The 19,584-nt window shown below is 37.8% G+C and overlaps 2 protein-coding genes across 2 annotated transcripts; both read left to right on the forward strand.

Moving 5' to 3' along the window:
- The first annotated feature begins 221 nt into the window (after positions 1 to 221).
- LOC105345470 (SMC5-SMC6 complex localization factor protein 1) lies at positions 222 to 14,927 on the forward strand. Its single transcript, XM_011453599.4, has 20 exons — positions 222 to 385; positions 640 to 874; positions 1,022 to 1,329; positions 1,438 to 1,621; positions 1,842 to 2,211; positions 2,723 to 2,790; positions 5,049 to 5,114; positions 5,505 to 5,693; positions 6,243 to 6,391; positions 6,559 to 6,675; positions 8,106 to 8,265; positions 9,857 to 10,010; positions 10,125 to 10,276; positions 10,558 to 10,646; positions 10,783 to 10,892; positions 11,097 to 11,168; positions 11,256 to 11,390; positions 11,939 to 12,061; positions 13,504 to 13,629; positions 14,178 to 14,927. The coding sequence occupies exons 2-20, from the start codon at positions 731 to 733 to the stop codon at positions 14,708 to 14,710; spliced, it is 3,249 nt and encodes a 1,082-aa protein (XP_011451901.3). The 5' UTR covers positions 222 to 385; positions 640 to 730; the 3' UTR covers positions 14,711 to 14,927.
- A 1,277-nt stretch (positions 14,928 to 16,204) lies between these two features.
- On the forward strand, positions 16,205 to 18,884 carry LOC136269947 (tripartite motif-containing protein 2-like). The gene is made up of 2 exons (XM_066065874.1): positions 16,205 to 17,774; positions 18,757 to 18,884. Exons 1-2 carry the CDS (start codon positions 16,205 to 16,207, stop codon positions 18,882 to 18,884), a joined length of 1,698 nt encoding a protein of 565 aa, XP_065921946.1.
- The last annotated feature ends 700 nt before the right edge of the window (positions 18,885 to 19,584 follow it).

The following is a 19,584-nucleotide window of genomic DNA, read 5'->3' on the forward strand; positions in this document are numbered from 1 at the left end:
TTGAAACTCAAACCATATCTCAACGTTGATTTCACGTTGGAGACCCAAGCTATTTTCAACGTTGAAGGCGCCGACCACTTTTCAACGTGGAAACAACGTTTTAAAAATTGACACAATTTCAACTTTGAAACCAGCTAACACAATTAAGTTTGTGTAGCGAGTAAGCGAGCGGATCTAACATCTAATTTTAATTAGATTGAAATTGGAAGACGAAATTCTAATCGGGTTCGGAATTCCGTCAGCGCGGGAAAGAATGACGGTAGCCAGTCAAAATTATGTCTTATTTATTACGCGTTGAATTACCATGCTCAAGCTGTGTAATGCCAAACATATATGATAAGCATGCCGTATGATCTTCATACAATATATGAGTCGATTACATGAGGTAAGAATTACACTCTAAGTACTGTAGCCAAACAATAGGGAAGGTTTGACAGTCTTTAATATCTGTTGATCTTGTTGAAATAATAATGTACTCATTATTGTTTCACTAATTCGTTAGACTGCTTTGGATTTTGTATATGATAAACACGCTCTCTCACTCTCTCTCTCTCTCTCTGTCTCTCTGTCTCTCTCTCTCTCTCTCTCTCTCTCTCTCTCTCTCTCTCTCTCTCTCTCATTTTCTATTCTTGATTACAGTCTGAAGGCAAGCCAGTATGAATCAAAGAATGTATATAGTTACCTCAAAGGACACAAATGCAGATATGTTTGAAGCCGTGTTTTATGAACTATGACGTCATCAAATCTACAGACTCGTTTACAGAAAAGTTTAGGCTGCAGCCGCCAGTTTCTTTTATCTGGACTTGAAGAGGGAGAGAAAAGGGAGCTTTCAGAAAAGATTGTTGGACTTGGGGCAGTGTATGTGCAGTCAGAGGTATGTTTATCTCTATAGATTTTTTTACATGATATGAAAGGAATATATGATATTGCAACAATTTCTATTGCAGTTTAAGGTTCATGAGTATTCTTCTTCCAAAGAAGCTTAGGAAAGAGTCTTAGTAATTCTGTTTGAACATTGCAGACTTATAAACCGGCATGCACTCATCTAATATGCGGCAGACTGTCTCGTAGCGAAAAGTTCCTGTGTGCCTGTGCTCAGGGAAGGTGGGTTCTTCATCCAAACTACATCAACGACTCGGCAAAGGAAGGAAAATGGTTGCCAGAGGAAAACTATGAGTGGGTGAATTTTTCTGATGGTGAAACACGAGAAATGGGGGAAACAGCAAGGAGGTGGAGATTTCATGTGGAGGCTTTCTTGACCCTCCCTTTCTCTGGATGGAAGGTTGCGGTGATTGTCCGAGGATCAAGGAAAAGCTCCATATATACAAGGTCACTTAAATTATGAATTATTTTCTTGTACATTGTGTATATGATTAGAGAGGTTAAGTGTAAACTATTTTTTGATTTCAGTAGCAATTTGCGTGTTGTTATTTACAGATTACTTTCATGTGGTGGTGCGGAAGTTTACAAGTTAACGTTGCCAGTGGGGAACAAGAGTCGGGTCGCTAACCTATTGACCTATGTATTTGTGGGAGAGCGTAATGTCTCAGAAGCTCAACACCTGATTGAGTTTGGCATAATGTGCCTACGCCCAGAGTTCATCGGTGACTACATCTTAAAGGTACTATAAGTTGTTAGGAGATTGATTTAAATGAAAAAAAAACAAAACATTAAAAGGAATGGTTGGGATTGCATGTATTTATATATTGTTATGCTACATGTATATAGCCAGCCAAGACAGAAACTGTAGTTCAATAAATGTTATTAGATGTGATATATTATTTAATGCTATTATGAATGCTGCATCATATATAATCACCTGATGAATGTTTCATTGGCAGGACCCGCCTCCGGACCCTTTGGATTACCTTGTCAGACAGGACATGACCAGTAGTCCCAAGGTCAACCGCCCTGTGGACATTGACGACAGCATCACCGACATCCAGTTTAGCCAGTTGACTTCTGTAGGGTCTGCCAGTAGTTCTCCCCGGAAGTTCATCACCATCACCCCAAGGGGATCTCCCCTTGAGAGCTCCCAGACCAATAGTCTAACTCCCAGTGGATCTCCCCTTGTGAACTCCCAGACCATGAGCCTCACCCCTCGGGGATCTCCTGGTTTGAGATCTCAGACAAAGAGCCTAACTGTGTCTCCAGCAAAGAAAGAGGATGCAACTTGTCCTGTATCTGAGCCTGGGTCCACACTTGGGAAAAGTAAGGGTAAATTAGGTCTGAAACTTGAGGAGTTTAAACTGAACAGAGCAAACCCACAGAAACTTGAATAGAATGAGTTCACAAGGCAAAAGAGAGAAGGAAATTTATGTGTTTATGAATTTTTACCACAATAGAAACAAGATCTTTAAGGTTGAAGGGTTGAATGAAATGATTGGAACTTATCTTGTCCTATGATTGGTATGCAATTGCATAAAGAAAAGACTAACATGTAGTTTGAGATTCTTTGGTGTACATTATGAGTGAGAGGTATCTTTCAAATGGTGTATATGTAATTTAGGTGAACATTTTTATGGTGTTGAGTACTCATATTTCAGAAAATTAAAGAGACTGTGTATGTCAGGTGGTATAGAAATAGATTAATATAGTTTATTTGCTATTATCACTATAAGTATCACTCTTACCAAGAAAATACTGTGCTGTTTTTTCAAAATGAGAAGGAATGCAAATTAAAAACAGAAATTCTGTTGATTTTTGCCTTCAATTCATGTAGATAAAGGCAAGAAAAGAAAAAGGATGGCGGACCTGGATCAGGCAGTGCAGCAGATAAAGAGGAGCAAGGTAAATGAATTATTGAACATTGATACAAGTCACAATCTTCTCTTTTTTATGGCATAAATATTTTACGTCTTCGCTAGCCAAGGGTTTTTGGTCCACTTTGCTCCCCATAAACCCTTGGCGGATTTCATTTCGAAAACTCGGTGATGTGGTGGCGCTATCTAGCGAGCAACTTGAGTTGCCCCCCTTGCATATTTACATTTTAATCGAATTAAACAACGGGTTATATAAACACTACGGCATTAATACAGCTTAAACACATGTTGACTACCGAATATCGGATCATAATTAACGATGCTATTAAATACAAATTAAGTTGTAACCTAGGGAAAGCACAGAATGTCTTATCCATAGTGTTTTGTAAGGACCTGTACCGGGAGTGAAAAAGTCGCTGATGAAGCTTTTATACCATAAAACCAGGTATCGTTGTCGTGAATATTGTGGAGCAAAGAAATTAAATAAAACAAAGCTCATTGAACCTTTAGAAGCAATAACCATAAGAAGGAACGTATATACTAACGGGATAGGCAACTTCTACATTCGCCATGTTTACTTCCCATGCTATCACGCGAGCCTTGACAAGTTGGTAGAACTATGTTCAATCCCAGTAAAATATATAGGTTTTTAAAGAGATCTGGCCCCGCCGTCACCAATTTTCCTCAAGTCAGTACTCAGCCTCAAATCTGAGGTTTGACCTCAAATTTATGCACGTTCCTTTAAAGGATTTGAGTTGAGGAATGAGTTGAGGGATTTGAAAATTTTGGTGACGGTGGAGCCTGGTTAGACCATTGTTGAGGAGACTGTACTTGAGAACTTGTGCCTCAACCTGTTAAAAGCACCGAATGTTTTACCAAAGATCACACGTGTTTTCTTTTAAAGTTTATATTTACAAGCACTGCGATTTGATCAGCTACTCGCAGCTGCAGCCAATCATAAAACGGAGCTTGTCACTGAGTTTTCGTAATGAAATCCGCCAAGGGTTTATGGGGAGCAAAGTGGACCGAAAACCCTTGGCTAGCAAAGATGATATTTTACTGAAGTTTTATTCAATGATATTGAAAGAAAAAAAAAATGTTGTACTTTGGACACATTTAAATGTTACAGCACACTACAGAGTTTTTGAAATCTTTTTTCCACTGTCAGTCATTTGGACTGACAACCATCAGAAGTTTGTCAGTCCAGACTGATTTCTATCAGTCCAAACATTTTCAATAGAAAGATGAAAAACTACAAGTATATTTGCCTTCTAATTTCTCTCTTTTTTCCTTAATTGGTCTGATTTCTTCTAACTTTCACATTCTGGCTCCTGATAACATTCTTATTTATCACTTCATTAATTATTTTTATTTCCTTCCCTCTCTCATTATCGACTTTCTTCTTGTTCTCTTTCTGCACATCTCATATGTAACTAGGGCTCGGTTGTCAGATAGCGGAGTTCTTATTTCCCGAAAAAATTTATAAATGATTACATTGGGATTTTTGTGTGTATTGCAATAAAAACATTCACTGAAAACCCTGTTTCGATGTATGCAATGTACATTGAAAAAACGTAACGAGACAACACTCTCCATCTTGGATTTATAGGGGGCCCTCAGTTCACGCTATGTTTAAAACAAGTTCTCCAATTTCTCCCATGATTTCTGACGACATCTAGGTTGGAAAATGATTGAAAGACTTATTCCTATTGTCTGACTACATCTGTTAGCTGCATTATAAACACACCGTATCAATATGTACGAAATACTCGCCAAACTTATCGAAAGCAACGGAAGTAATAATTACTGAGGTGTTCCGAAAATGCATAATAAGTCTAGAGAGAGCGAAAAAACCCGCGAAAAACTCCTCTAGATTTATCGTATGCGTTCGGATCTCCTAAGTGAGTATAAAATTTAGTTATATTTTCGCAAGTTACTCTGTCCATATCTACCGGTCATTTGGACTGACAGGCAACCTCAAGTAATCGGTCCTTGGTTATTTTTATCGGTCTTGCCGACAGGACCGAAAGATTTCAAGAACTCTGACACTAGATAATAAAGAGTTCTTTTTAAAGATTCAAGACACCCCCCCCCCAAGAATGTTTTAGAGATTGTCAAATGCTGGTTTAGTTATGCATTGTTGGCCAATGACAAGTTAATGGACATTTTTTTTTATGTACAATTTGTACATGTTCATATTCATTATTATAAAAATTGCCAGAATTTCTTGTCGCTGTAGAAGTAACATTTCTGCAGAATTTCATTTGCTGTGTGTATTGTTGACAGATCATACATAGAGGAGATTTATGGCAACCCTCAAAATTCACAGGGATGCCCGAAGACAGTTATCAAGTATGTAGGGAATATTGAAAATTCACTTTCAATGTCTCTATCTTAAAGGAAAATAAGAAAATTTTGTGCCTATCAATTGTTCAAGATTTTGTTTTACTTATCTATTATCTTTAATCAGAAAATCACAAAATACTTTTAATTCAGTTGGCAGCAGGGCCACAATGGGGTCTCTCTTCATGTTGCAGTAAAAATGTACCATTAGACAATAGGGAATTTATGTCCTTTAGACATATTTATGCATAAAAAAAGTTATGAAAAATGAAAATTGATCTTAACTTGCTGGTTTATAAGTCATGCAAACATTTGAGTTACTTCCCTTAATACTGTAGATGCTTTATTCAGTTGATGTCTAAACTATGCATATGACAGTATAGTTGCTGCTACTTACAGGAAGAAGAAATATCAACCCCATTCCCAAAACACCTGGAGGGAATTATCCTGGCCTTTTTTGAGGAGGATGGAGGCGATCCCCGGTTTTTCCTGTCGGGGTTAGATCTGGTGATGTCAAGTACCTCAGACAGACAGTTTCCGACAACTCGCATCATCAGAGGCATCCGAGACAGATTATTCCAGGTCCAGGTATAAAGGGACAGGAGCAGATTGTGGTTTTTGCCGTGTATACGGACAGTCTGATTAAAACCACCCCCTTCTTACTCTCGTCAAGGTCTGATAGGTACCGATAGGCGTCAAGGTCTAATAGGTACCGATAAGAGTTCATCTTCACACGACCCCTATATTTGCATTCAATCTAAATATACCAATCAGTTACAGACATGCTTTTATCTGTATAAATTAATTGTTTTATTTCCTTTTGAATAGTTCCAGTAAATTTTCTAAAACAGTGAAAGCCTTTCCCTGATTGGTAAGAGGTGAAGGTAGTGTAAAGATGACTACCTGTCAGACCCTGATGAGTATAAGGAGAAGGGGGGTGGTTTTAATCAAACTGTTATACCAATGTAGCTAGTATAGTTAAGAAAGTTCTGAAAAGGTTAATTATATTGTGTTCAGTCAGCTGTAAACAAATCTTTGAACCATCAGCCAGTCATTTTATTAGAGTTATTATTACATGTATGGGTAGTGATATGGTTTTATTTGATGGACCAGACTGATACAAAACTTGTTTGTTAGACAGTGGGGAATGAGATGATCCAGTACCGCTGCTGCAATGTCCTAATGAAGATTCTCAATCTGCATCCACCAATCAGATCCTCTGTCACTGAGCTGTACCTGTCCATGTACAAGGATTTGGATGAAGGCAGCCAGAGCACTGTTATAGGGTAACATGTGACCACCCCCTAGATGATACATTTTATTCGCACACCACTCCACTTGGCATTTAACATACTTACTCTTTGGTGTGACTGATTTTAATTTTAATAATATATAGAAGAGAAATAGGGCAGTATTGTATCATTAAGTAATTGTCATTTTGTGCATATGGAAGGTCTTTAGTTGAGAGGCTTAATGAGGCAGACAGCACCACCATTCCTGAGAGCCACATCCTACTCCTGCGGTGTGTGGTAGCAGCCCTAGAAGTTAACCTCCAATACTTCTTGAACAGGTTTCAATTTCTTATGTTCTTGGCTTGAGACGTTGTTAATACATTACTGCATTTGGAAAGCACGCTAGCAACTGAACTTACCGTAATGTCGCGTGTATAACACGCACTTTTTTTCAGCCAAAATTTGATCAAAAGTGGGGGGTGCGTGTTATACATAGGACCAAAATTGTACCCCATTTTTTCAAGCCGTGATTCTTGATACCACGGGAGTAGTGACTGCCGATATAACGTGTTATGCAAATTGAATGAATGTATACTAAATTTACTGCATCAGAAATACCTTATTCTTAATTTTTTTTCCCCATGTATTGAAATATTTATCCTCTCTTAACACTATTTCTTGCATCAAACAAGTTTAAATATCGCCAGTGTATTCGCCATTACGTAAGCAGCCACCTGTTGACTCGGCGCGTGGTCAATGTTTGTTTAACAATTTCCGGTGTCAGAAGCATGCACCTCTCTCGTGTTGGACTTCACAGGGTGTTTTCAAGTGCATGTAGATAAGCAATTATTCTGATTTTATTAAACTTAATTACTTTGTGTCCCGTTATGCAGTTAAACGTTATTGCTTTACATAGACACTGCTAAAATTACATCGATCATTTGTACGACTTGATAATGACGATATACGACATACGTACGTTTCTTCACAATGCTTATTCAAACAACAATCATAGGGTTTGACTATAATTAATCAATTAAATAATTTCTGGTTTATGTCTGCAAACATTATTACTTTTAAGCACTAAGCTCGGTTGCCGTTCTTCTCTACGTATGATGATCTACTTTTCCGATGTTGTAAGAAACTCTTTACGAAGTGTCAAATGATATTTGATACCGCCCATGTAAATCGTACCGTCCTTTTTAATTAAAAGTGTAAGAACTTTGACTCTAATATCGCTTAGGCCATGTTCCGATCACGAAATTACAGTAATTACGCTTGGGTTAAAAAATCATCATTAAACATCGATAGTTATTTGGGAAAATGGCGGCCGTCGATTTTTATCGTCTGTGCTATGTTCCGATCTCAAAATTAAAGAAATTGCGCATGGATTATAAAATTAACATGAAACATCGATAGTTTGGGGGGAAATGGCGGCCGTTGATTTAACCATTTTTTTGGGTGCGTGTTATACATAGGACCTGCTGTTTTTTCGCCATTTTTTGGTCAACTTTGGGGGTGCGTATTATACACGAGTGCGTATTATACACGAGACATTACGGTAATGGCTTAAGTATATATAACTATACATGTATATTCTAAACCATGATAGCTCTTCTTTGATATTTTGTGATCCACTTTGATTTCCTGGTGCTCTATTTAAGGGAAAAAATTCAATAATGAATTAATTTTCTTTTTCAGTAAAGATAAACAGTAAGCTTTGGAATGACAGGTTTTGAATTTGTTTTCCTTTTTCCTTTTATTTCAGGATAGAGACTGGGGACATGAATGTCAGGAAATTAAGGGGGTGTTTGTTCTCTCAGATGGTGTGGCCAGGCAACACTATCCTGTCTGTTAATTCCCACTGTAAGGAGATTCTGGACCTCTTCCATCTGAGTATCGCTGAAGATACAGACAGTTCATCAAAGGTAACTTGTCTCTGAGTTCTCGCCAGTATGTCTTATTCAGTCAAATGAATAAAATCTAATTGATTGCTCTATTATTTATAGGATTGACAATTTTTTTTTTACATTGAGACTGGTATGCACATCATTCATTTGTTCATTAACAGAAAGACTTGGTGAGACTGACTATGAGTCTTGTGTGTATGGCTGTTCTGTCATCTCATTTGTTTTACAGAGAGAGTTGGTGAGACTGAGTATGAGTCCTGTGTGTATGGCTGTTCTGTCATCTCATTTGTTTTACAGAGAGAGTTGGTGAGACTGAGTACAGGTCTTGTGTGGATGACTGTTCTGTCATCTCATTTGTTTTACAGAGAGAGTTGGTGAGACTGAGTACGAGTCTTGTGTGGATGACTGTTCTGTCATCTCATTTGTTTTACAGAGAGAGTTGGTGAGACTGAGTATGAGTCCTGTGTGTATGGCTGTTCAGTCATCTCATTTGTTTTACAGAGAGAGTTGGTGAGACTGAGTACAGGTCTTGTGTGGATGACTGTTCTGTCATCTCATTTGTTTTACAGAGAGAGTTGGTGAGACTGAGTACGAGTCTTGTGTGGATGACTGTTCTGTCATCTCATTTGTTTTACAGAGAGAGTTGGTGAGACCGAGTACAGGTCTTGTGTGGATGACTGTTCTGTCATCTCATTTGTTTAACAGAGAGAGTTGGTGAGACTGAGTACGAGTCTTGTGTGTATGGCTGTTCTGTCAACTCATTTGTTTAACAGAGAGAGTTGGTGAGACCGAGTACAGGTCTTGTGTGTATGGCTGTTCTGTCAACTCATTTGTTTAACAGAGAGAGTTGGTGAGACTGAGTACGAGTCTTGTGTGTATGGCTGTTCTGTCAACTCATTTGTTTAACAGAGAGAGTTGGTGAGACCGAGTACGGGTCTTGTGTGGATGACTGTTCTGTCATCTCATTTGTTTTACAGAGAGAGTTGGTGAGACTGAGTACGAGTCTTGTGTGGATGACTGTTCTGTCAACTCATTTGTTTTACAGAGAGAGTTGGTGAGACTGAGTACAGGTCTTGTGTGGATGACTGTTCTGTCAACTCATTTGTTTTACAGAGAGAGTTGGTGAGACTGAGTACGAGTCTTGTATGGATGACTGTTCTGTCAACTCATTTGTTTAACAGAGAGAGTTAGTGAGACTGAGTACGAGTCTTGTGTGGATGACTGTTCTGATGTCTTGTTACTTCTCTTGCTGAAACATATAATGATATTGAGTGTGAGTGTTGTGTATCATGTCTTGTGTGTATGATTATTCTGTTTACTCATTCCCTGTCTTGAGAGGGACTTTGTGAGATTGAGAACAAGTCTTGTGTATACTGTGGTTTCATTAATATTCAAGGATGTCAATTTTTGTGGATAAAGTGAAAATCACAGTTTCAAGGATACGTAAATTCGTTGCCAATGACCCTATCAATACAAGATATTAATAGAAATTGCACTTCAATGAACACTTAATTTCGTGGATCAACTTAATAACGAAATCCACGAAAATTGGTATTCAACAAATATTGATGAAACCACAGTATTACTTCTGCGATCTCATGTTTTACAGAGAGAGTTGGTGAGACTGAGTACGAGTCTTGTGTGTATGGCTGTTCTGATGTCTCATTACATGGAATCAGGTCACAGGGTAGGCCTCTTGGAACCAATCAATGCTAGCATTACAGCCTCCGCCTTATTACACGAAGTCGTGCGGCACGTCCCAAGTAAGGGTTTTAGTAGCATTGTGATTCTGTGAGGAGTAACTGTTGCATGATGAAGGCCTTATATAATCTAGAAGCCAAATAAAAAGCTCTTTAAATGAACTATTGATGTTTCAGATTTAGTAAGCAGCCATTTGTTGAGGACGGTTCTAAGAAGTCTCACTCCTCCCTGGATCGCGGTGCAGTTCTGTTGTCTGCTTCTTAGGAATCTGGACGATTACTTACTCCTACAGGATCTGCCAGCAAAGGATGTAACATTAAAGGAAATAGTAAGATCTTTAATTGTAATGTTGGCTAATGGAAGACAATGTAGTGGGTCTTGTTGTTGCCACGTTCATGATCACAAAGATTTCTTAATTATATACAATTTAATTTAAAACCCAGATATTTGGTGAAAATGAAATTAAAATCTCCTTGAAAGGTATCTACAGTGAAATTTGAAACAAGGGAATTTAAGACATTTAAAGTATTTTTGGCTTCATGAGTACTAGTACTTTGTTAAGGCAATGTACAATTTGTTATATTTGTTCCTTTTAATTACATTTTCCAGGTTACCAAATATTTCTTTTTGTTGCCCAAGATTGAGAGCAGGCAGAGTAGTTTTCATCAGAGTTCACACCCTAAAAGAAGTGTTTTGAGGTTTGTTCTACCCCCACCCCCAACACACACGCACAATATTATATCGAATGAATTGCATAAGACCTTAAAGTGTCATGTCTCTGAGTTTGTTAAATGTAATTTAATATAAAGATAAACACGGTGTATTTTCAAACAGGTCAAATGAAGACAACAGGACCAGGGGCAAGAGAGTTTTACAGGACAAGCACAAGGAACAACCCAATCATGTGTCTGTCGTAAAAGAGGTCAACAAGAGAAATAACAAAGGTGTTGGTCACTGACCATGATAGAAAAGTCTCATTAACTTGTTCAAATAGAAATAATGAATTTTGTGGTAAATGTGGTAGAAATTAGATTAGAAGTACATGTATTGGCATAGATAATTTATATACTTGTAGTTTTAAACATTGTGGTATGATAAATGCATGGCCAAATACATGTCCATTAAATAATCAACTTGATGTTTTGCAGGTGAAACTCCATTACAAGTGGCATGCATAAAGAACAACACAAAGAAAGTGAGACAGCTGCTCAAAGTACCAGGTACATGTACTTAAATGGAATACAAGCGCACAAGATTTCTAGTATTTGAATTATCATTGTTAACAACCGTGTGAAATTCACTCCTAGGCGTGGATGTAAACACCTGTGACAATGCTGGATGGAGTCCTCTACACGAAGCATGTAACCTGGGGCATCTAGAAATTGTGAGAGAATTGCTGAATTTTATTCCTGCCAAAACTATGGATCATTTCCTGGGTCAAGGTAACAGATACTGTGTTATTATTGTCCCTGTTTATTGATACAGTGTTTACTCCCTATATGTAGAGCTTGTGATCACATCCCTGTTTATTGATACAGTGTTTACTCCCTATATGTAGAGTGTATTGATACAGTGTTTACTCCCTATATGTAGAGTGTATTGATACAGTGTTTACTCCCTATATGTAGAGTGTATTGATACAGTGTTTACTCCCTATATGTAGAGTGTATTGATACAGTGTTTACTCCCTATATGTAGAGTGTATTGATACAGTGTTTACTCCCTATATGTAGAGTGTATTGATACAGTGTTTACTCCCTATATGTAGAGTGTATTGATACAGTGTTTACTCCCTATATGTAGAGTGTATTGATACAGTGTTTACTCCCTATATGTAGAGTGTATTGATACAGTGTTTACTCCCTATATGTAGAGTGTATTGATACAGTGTTTACTCCCTATATGTAGAGCTTGTGATTACATCCCAGTGTATTGATACAGTGTTCACATTCTGTAGAGCTTGTTACCTGTGTATTGATACTTCTTGTAGGAGGTGATAAGAAACCTAAGAAGGTGAATTTGCTGGTGGCCACAGAGGACCAGATTACTCCCCTCCATGATGCTGTGATGAATAATCGGCTGGAAATTGCTAAACTTCTTCTACAACATGGAGGTACATATGTATACATGAACACGGATAATTTTGTTTGCATTTATTAGGACACTTTCTCAGAGTTGATTTAAGTTGAACATGCTGTATTGTAATAAGTACGGTAGGATAGGACACTAGTTCCAGCAGCTAGGACCAGCCTCTCCCCCACAGCTAGACATTATTAGTGAATGTTTTATGTGTTTCATTTCACCTCTATATATCTGCTGCAATCAGTCATGAAATTTGACAACTTATCAGGGGTGTGCAATTACAAAATTTGGCCACTAGCCCAGGGGCTAGTGGGAGTACCAAAGTTACTAGCCCAAGATTCAAAGTTACTAGCCAGACTATTTCAGACATGTCGACATTTCATTTTATAAAAAACCCTAATTTTATGTACATAATGTTTTCTCCTGTATGATACTAGTATATAATTATTAATATACGAAATATTTATTTATTGCATGTTTTCTGTGGTAGACTAGTTCAAAAATATTCAACTTCATTGATCTCTCACATTTTAGTTACAAAATTGGTTTGGGTACCGTTTATATAATAAAACCCAAACATAACATTGTGAATGTGAACAGACTCTATAAAATCACTGCAACTATCTATGTGTGCATGCATTTTATCCTGTTTAATTTCCATGTACAAAATACAACTATGCAATTAATTACGTAATGGTAAATTTTAATTAAAAATAATGTAAAATGCACAAATAATAATATGCAAAATATGATTTTTTTTAAAATTCACCAAGAGGTCACTTTAAAATGTGTTCATGAGAATAGTTAGTGCAGAAATTTATAATATCTCTGTAATGCATCTCTCTCTCTCTCTCTCTCTCTCTCTCTCTCTCTCTCTCTCTCTCTCTCTGTAAAAAAAATTAATTATATTAAAAACAGCCAATGAATACATATTTTAAAAAAAAGGAATCATTTAACAGTGATGTCACTTGAAACAGCTGCACAAGTAACTACGGAAGCCATGTGCAGTGAGGCGTGACTATCTCGTCTAGCCATTGGTCAGGTCAACACTGTCGGTAAAACTTCAAAGTGTGAAACTTACAGCAGAGTGTTTTTTTATCAGAAGAATGTAGCACGAGAAAAAAATGCTTAAGAAATTTTTAGGCTATCGTGACTTAAAAGGAGCAGATATTATGCCTCTGTGATAACAATGACGATACACTTTTCCTACTAGGACACCGGCATATTTTGCCAACTCTGGTTATGATTTACTAGCCCGACGGGCTACCACAGTTAATGTTTTTGCTAGCCCGACCTATAAAATCGGTAGCCCCGGGCGTCGGGCGATGGTAATTGCACACCCCTGCTTATAGACATCTCATTGTTCTTAATATTTATCTCTGGGAAGAAGGACAGTTAATGAGGTAAAATCATGTATCAGTAATCAATCATGCCTTGATTAAAATGTGAGTAACTGTTGTTTATCTTCCACAGGCCCTGCATTGTTGGAATGTAGAACAACCACAAACCAGACACCGTTAGACCTGGCCGTTACCAGCCAGATGAAGGAACTGCTGCTTTCCTTCACAGAGAAGCCCTCCTCACAGTCCTGTTCTCAGGGTAAAAAATAAAGGAAATTCGGGGAAAATGTTTTTAGGGTGAAACAGAAAATCTGGGGAATGGGAATTCTTCTTTAGGTAGAAATCAGAAATTAGGGGAAAATGTTCTTAGGGTAAAACAGAAAATTAGGGAAAAAACTGTTCTCAAGATTAAACAAGAAATCAGGTGAAATAGGAAACTGTTTTAAGAGTAAAAAATAAAAAATGGGTAAAAAAAGGGTGCATACTGTTCTTAGGATAACATTGAAAATGCAGGAAACAGTGCTCAAAGCTTGAAATAAAAATTGGGACAAAAAGGGCAACTGTTCTCAGGGCAAATACAGGAAATGGGGGAAGGAGAACTCTTCACAAGGAAAAAAGATAGGAATGGGGTACTTGAAATGAGGATTGAAATGTCAGTTTTACTGTTTGTTTTCCCTAGTATTTGTTTATCATAAACTTTAAAATTTCTACATCCCCATTGTTTGTTTAATGTGTTGAAGTTATAAAACTCGAATGTATGTTAAACTTATTGCAATTTTACAGAAGTAGAGATTTGTTTGTTTGTAGGTAGTACCTGGAGTGACAGCCCATCAGATTTAGCCCCCAGTGATTACCTGTACGACCAGGTGCTTGGTCAGGAGGATCGGGGATTTGCAGACCCTGAGGAGTGTGCTAAATACATATCTATTGTGACCACCCTGCTTCAGGCCTATCTTAAAGTGATGGACTACAACCGTGTACAAGCTTTAATGGAGGGACAGTCAGGCTCGTGTGTGAGAGATGTTCAAGTCGATCAACACAATGAAAAACTTGTCGTACAGAATGTAAGAGAGGACTCCTCTAACAAGTGTCAAGGCAGCTTCTTAAACGGTCACAACCTTGTGTCGGGAGAGCCCAGGGACAGCGTTCCAGGGGTCAGCGTTCCAGGGGTGTCCCGGTACCAGCAGGACTATAGGACGGCGTGTAAGCTGTCGGTGTATGTACAGAGGTTTGTGGACCACATTCAGAGAATCACGCGCACACAGGACTTCCAGGTGCTCAGATTCGACTTGGTTTTGCTTCAGCAAATGTCCATGATGTGTGGAAATACTCTTAATTGATGACGGCTTGTTTTAATAGATTTTAAGTAGGTGATATAGACTTTCGTTAAAGTTTGTTGATCAAGTAGATTATTTAACTGTATCTGTTATAGGCAACGAGTGTTGTAGTTTCCTATTTGATGTTTTCAGTCCGGTTTAATGAAGGCTGACAATTTGTTATACACTTTGTGCTGTATGTACATATTTTAACCAACAATAAAGACCATGAAGATATGTTTTAGTGCCTTGAAATCATCATTTTATTTTGAGTGTTTATTTAAGAAATTGTCTAAGTCTGAATAATGCATGTAATACATCTCCTGAAATATTGTGTAGAAATCAAAGATAAGTGTCGAGGAGATATTGTTACAATTATCCTGAAATTAAGAGGATCAATTATTACTTAAATAACTTGTACTTGATATTTAACATCAATGTTCTTCATTCAAGTAGTTTTATTAATTGATTGTTGTCATCTCTGAATTGTCACTGTAACATGACATCATTAGTCTGTCATCTCTATATTGATACAGCTCATAGTTTGACATCATAGGTCTGTCATCTCTGTATTGTTACAGCCCATAGTGTAACATTATATGTCTGTCATCTCTGTATTGTTACAGCCCATAGTGTGACATTATAAGTCTGTCATCTCTGTATTGTTACAGCCCATAGTGTGACATTATAAGTCTGTTATCTCTGTATTGTAACAGCCCATAGTGTGACATTATAAGTCTGTCATCTCTGTATTGTTACTGCCCATAGTGTGACATTATAAGTCTGTCATCTCTGTATTGTTACAGCCCATAGTGTGACATTATAAGTCTGTCATCTCTGTATTGTTACAGCCCATAGTGTGACATTATAAGTCTGTCATCTCTGTATTGTTACAGCCCACGAAAATTGATACCCTTGAATAATAATGAAACCATAAAGCGTGCTATTGTTCTAAATACACAACCGTTGTGTAGGTTACCTCCCCTTACTTAGATACACATCACTCTTTGGCGCTAATTTTGAATTATTATTTTTCAATTTTCGGTAATAAATAAAAATATTAAGACGTGTAAGGTGATAATTTGTATTTAGTATTCGTTATTCTATCGCTATTTCACAAACTAGTCTTAATTTAAAGCAGAGATATATGGAAATTATCAATTTCAAATTTGAGGGCAATACACCCCCTTGACGACGGGCTGAGACAGAGAAATATCAGCCCCAAGGGCAATACAGCCCTAGCTTTCGGTTGCTGTCTCACCTAGTCCAAAACACGTGTATCAGGGCTGATACACTACTAGGTATATGATACTAGTATATTTAAATTCCAATTGATTCGGGTCGATGATTCCTGCACACTTACAATCTTGTGCGCCCTATTGCTTGAAATCTATATCTGTATACCATACTCATGTTTGGTAATAACGCCATTTAAATTTTTTTTTGTGTTTTAAAGTACTCCCGATCATTCTGTCAAATCATTTGGCAGATACACAGTAACACAAACCAAGTGCAATGATGGACGACGGAGCGAGCGCCATGCATTTCGTAGAATGTTCCGTGTGTGGAAGTAATGTGACTTATTTCTGTGTTCAGTGTAATACGAATCTTTGTGAAACTTGCGAGGAACAGCACAAAACTCACGATGTCATTATATACAGAGAGAAATACGCCACATTCTACCCAGAGAAGTGCTCCACCCACCCGCAGGAGAGTTATTCCTTCTTTTGTAGGGAGTGCGAGGTATCGCTCTGTGGGTCCTGTGTCCAGAGCCTTGGGCATTCAGGGCACCTGCTTGTGGACATCAAGACGGCTTATGACGAACATCGTCAGAATTACAGACAATGGTGTTACAGAATTCGATCAGAAGAACTCCCTCGCTGCCAGATCCAGCAAGGCAGAGTCGACGGGGAGCTTGAAGAAAGACGGGCTTTGTTTAGGGGTTTACTAGATCGCATTGAGAACCAGGCGGCCAAATTAAAATCGCTTATAACTGAACTTGTTGATGAAAACAAAAAGGCATTGGAAGACCTTCAGAGCACTCAGTTAAATAATCTTGAAAGAACAAAAAGTGAGCTTCTGTCAAACAGTACCCATCTGAGCGAGATTTTGGATGGCTTTGAAAAGTCAGCAAGCTATCCAGCACGATTTTTATCGTACGTAAAAGCACATCCAAAGCTTGTATTACGGTGTCCAAATGTTCCCGATTTTCCGGTACCTTTTTATGAACAGAGGGATTTGAATGGAGAAGATATTTGTAAATTAATAGGACGTATTGAAACAAGGGCATCAAAGCCTACATCTAGAACCCCTTCTAAGGCGGCTGTGAGACAGAAAATAGACGTCCCAGAACTGACCAGTATACGACATATTTCTCACTTTGAAACGAACCAGGTATGGGTCAGTGATTCAAGCAACCTGGTTTGTAAAGACTTGGACACCATGGAGTCATCTCGAAAGTTGTCTGTTTGTAAGGACGGCTATGGCTGTCATACGATAAACGACAAGGGGGAACTTTTTTACATCGATACCAACTTGAATATTCTCAAATGGTCAGAGAAAATGAAGGACAAACTACGCCCTTATGTCGAGATAACCAAACCGTGGGTGCCAATGAGTGTCCATTTCTCACGCCAAACTAACACATTGTTGGTTGGGATGGTTGTACCACTGAAAAAAGCCAAAGTGGTTCGGTATAACGACAGCGGCCAGGAAGTGCAGACTTTAGAGGAGAACAGAGAAGGGCACGCGCTGTACGAAGCACCTGCTTACATCACTGACAATCTGACCGGGGACGTGATTGTGTCCGACTATAAGAAGAAGGCTGTGGTAGTGGTGGACAGGGACGGGGGCCACAGGTTCTCCTACAGGGGCCCTGTCCTGGGATTTCTCCAACTGTTATGGCCGCGCGGGGTCACGACCGATAACCAGGCCAATATCCTCGTCTCCGACTTCAATGCTCAGAACTGTGTACATGTTGTGGATAAGGACGGTCACTTCATGAAGGTCTTGGAAATAGACGCCGGCTTACTGAAGCCTTTTGGTCTAAGCTACGACTTTTTGAATGGACTGATAATGGCTGGGTCTTGTAATAGTCAAACACTTCATGTGCAACATTATTTAGCGTAATTCATTCTAAAGCCCAGGCCTGTAACACCCCCTCCCCCGGGGGAGGGGGATCAGGTAGAAAACATGTTGGCGAGGTTCGCACGACGCTGTTTTAATGGATGTTTTAATATGTTTCCTTTTTGAATTTTGCAAATAAACGATGAACTGATATATTATAATTTCTATGCGTCATAGTATTGACTTCTTACCAGGTATTTAGGTCTGTGTACCAGCTTTAATACAATTTTACTGTAAAGGAAAAAGAGAGTTTTTGGTTTTTAATAAAAAAAAAACATGCCTTCTCATTGAAAATTAACATAACACTAGTAAACACGACATTTAAAACTTGCTTTATGTTTTAATTCAATGATATGTAAAAGTTGATGATCAAGTTTATGAATGCAAAACAGGGTGTTCCCTAATGTAAGGCAACATGAATGCCGTTTCTATGTGAATCAGTACAGCAATACAGGTTCGTGTAACAGCTAGTATTCACGCGCATTGATTTCAGGAAACTCTCTACAGAAAGGACAATCAAAATACTGATATATTAATTAGTGTCATAATTGGCCAAAATTCTATTTTTACAAAATTTTCACTTTGAAATAATCATTTTTTTTAACTTACCAGAACAATAGGTTGGTAGAATTCTACTCAGAATGAAAGTAATATTCCTCTGAAGTAAAGGAAGGTCATTTTATTTTTTTAAAGCAAGTTAGTTTAAAGAAGTTTAAATTTACCCTGGTGTTCAAATATCAATCCTTCAGTCAGTTAGGGTCCTAATTGAAGGGATGGGAAATCAATTAAGAAATGTGGGGCTTATTTCACAAAGTTGCTTGTAGAAAATTTTTCTTCTAATGAGTATAAGAAAGGTATGGTTTGTTTAAAAAAAATCTTTTCAATTATCAAGTATTATGGAATTTTACTACAAGTACATTTTCATAGATTAATGATATTTTCAGCTAACCGAGACGAAGTTATTACTGGTCCTAACTTCACCAAACATGCATGGCTGGTGCATCGTGTGGTACTGATGCTCTCAGTAGCCATGGGTGCCGAATCTGAGCCAACGGCTCGGGATGCTGGATGAGGTTAAGGTTTTTGGAGCTGGTTAAAGATTTTGGAGCAGGTGCCCTTTGATAGACAAATCTTCGTTATTATTGGTTTGGTCTTTACCAGATCAGCTTAGATGATGCATCTTGTGACACTGATGCACTCCACACCCTTGGATGCTGAATCTGAGCTATTAGTTTCGGATGCTGGAAGAGATTATATTTTTTTGAACTGGTCACATGTTTTTGTAAATAATAGTAGTACCTATTCAAACTTGCATGGTTGATTCAACTATGTTATAAATAAATCAAAAAGGTGTCTTCAGATACAGAGAGTGATCTTGATTATTTAGATGCTTAGACGGGTTTAACATTTTACAGCAACTCAAATGGTGTTAAGGTCTTGGAGCTGGTACCAAAATAAAGTAAATTTTGTTGATACCTAATCAAACAGTTTATAAAACTATGGATGTTTAAATAGAAATACAGAGCTTGATCTCTATTATCGTAATGCTGGAGCAGATTTCATTTTTTTGAGTATTTATATACAGTTTGTATAAAATATGGTATTATCAAATATCTATTGATATTGTATCATATAATATGAACTTGCATTATATGATATTGCTGTATCAGACGATATTGTATCATATCGAATTGTATCATTTAATATGATATCGTATCAAATTGTGTCATGTTACATGATACGTTATTACATGCTTAGTAATAAATACAGGT

Source organism: Magallana gigas, chromosome 7, assembly GCF_963853765.1.
Source record: "Magallana gigas chromosome 7, xbMagGiga1.1, whole genome shotgun sequence".
In the NCBI taxonomy this organism is placed as follows: Eukaryota; Metazoa; Mollusca; class Bivalvia; order Ostreida; family Ostreidae; genus Magallana; species Magallana gigas.

Bases quoted from the DNA above. Each gene is read 5' to 3' on its own strand.
- LOC105345470 (XM_011453599.4), top strand. From the start codon at position 731: ATGACGTCATCAAATCTACAGACTCGTTTACAGAAAAGTTTAGGCTGC. The intron at 5,115-5,504 runs GTATGTAGGGAA...TGCTACTTACAG, and splicing joins TGCCCGAAGACAGTTATCAA to GAAGAAGAAATATCAACCCC. The intron at 10,277-10,557 runs GTAAGATCTTTA...TACATTTTCCAG, and splicing joins ATGTAACATTAAAGGAAATA to GTTACCAAATATTTCTTTTT.
- LOC136269947 (XM_066065874.1), top strand. From the start codon at position 16,205: ATGGACGACGGAGCGAGCGCCATGCATTTCGTAGAATGTTCCGTGTGT. The intron at 17,775-18,756 runs GTAATAGTCAAA...TGATATTTTCAG, and splicing joins ACTGATAATGGCTGGGTCTT to CTAACCGAGACGAAGTTATT.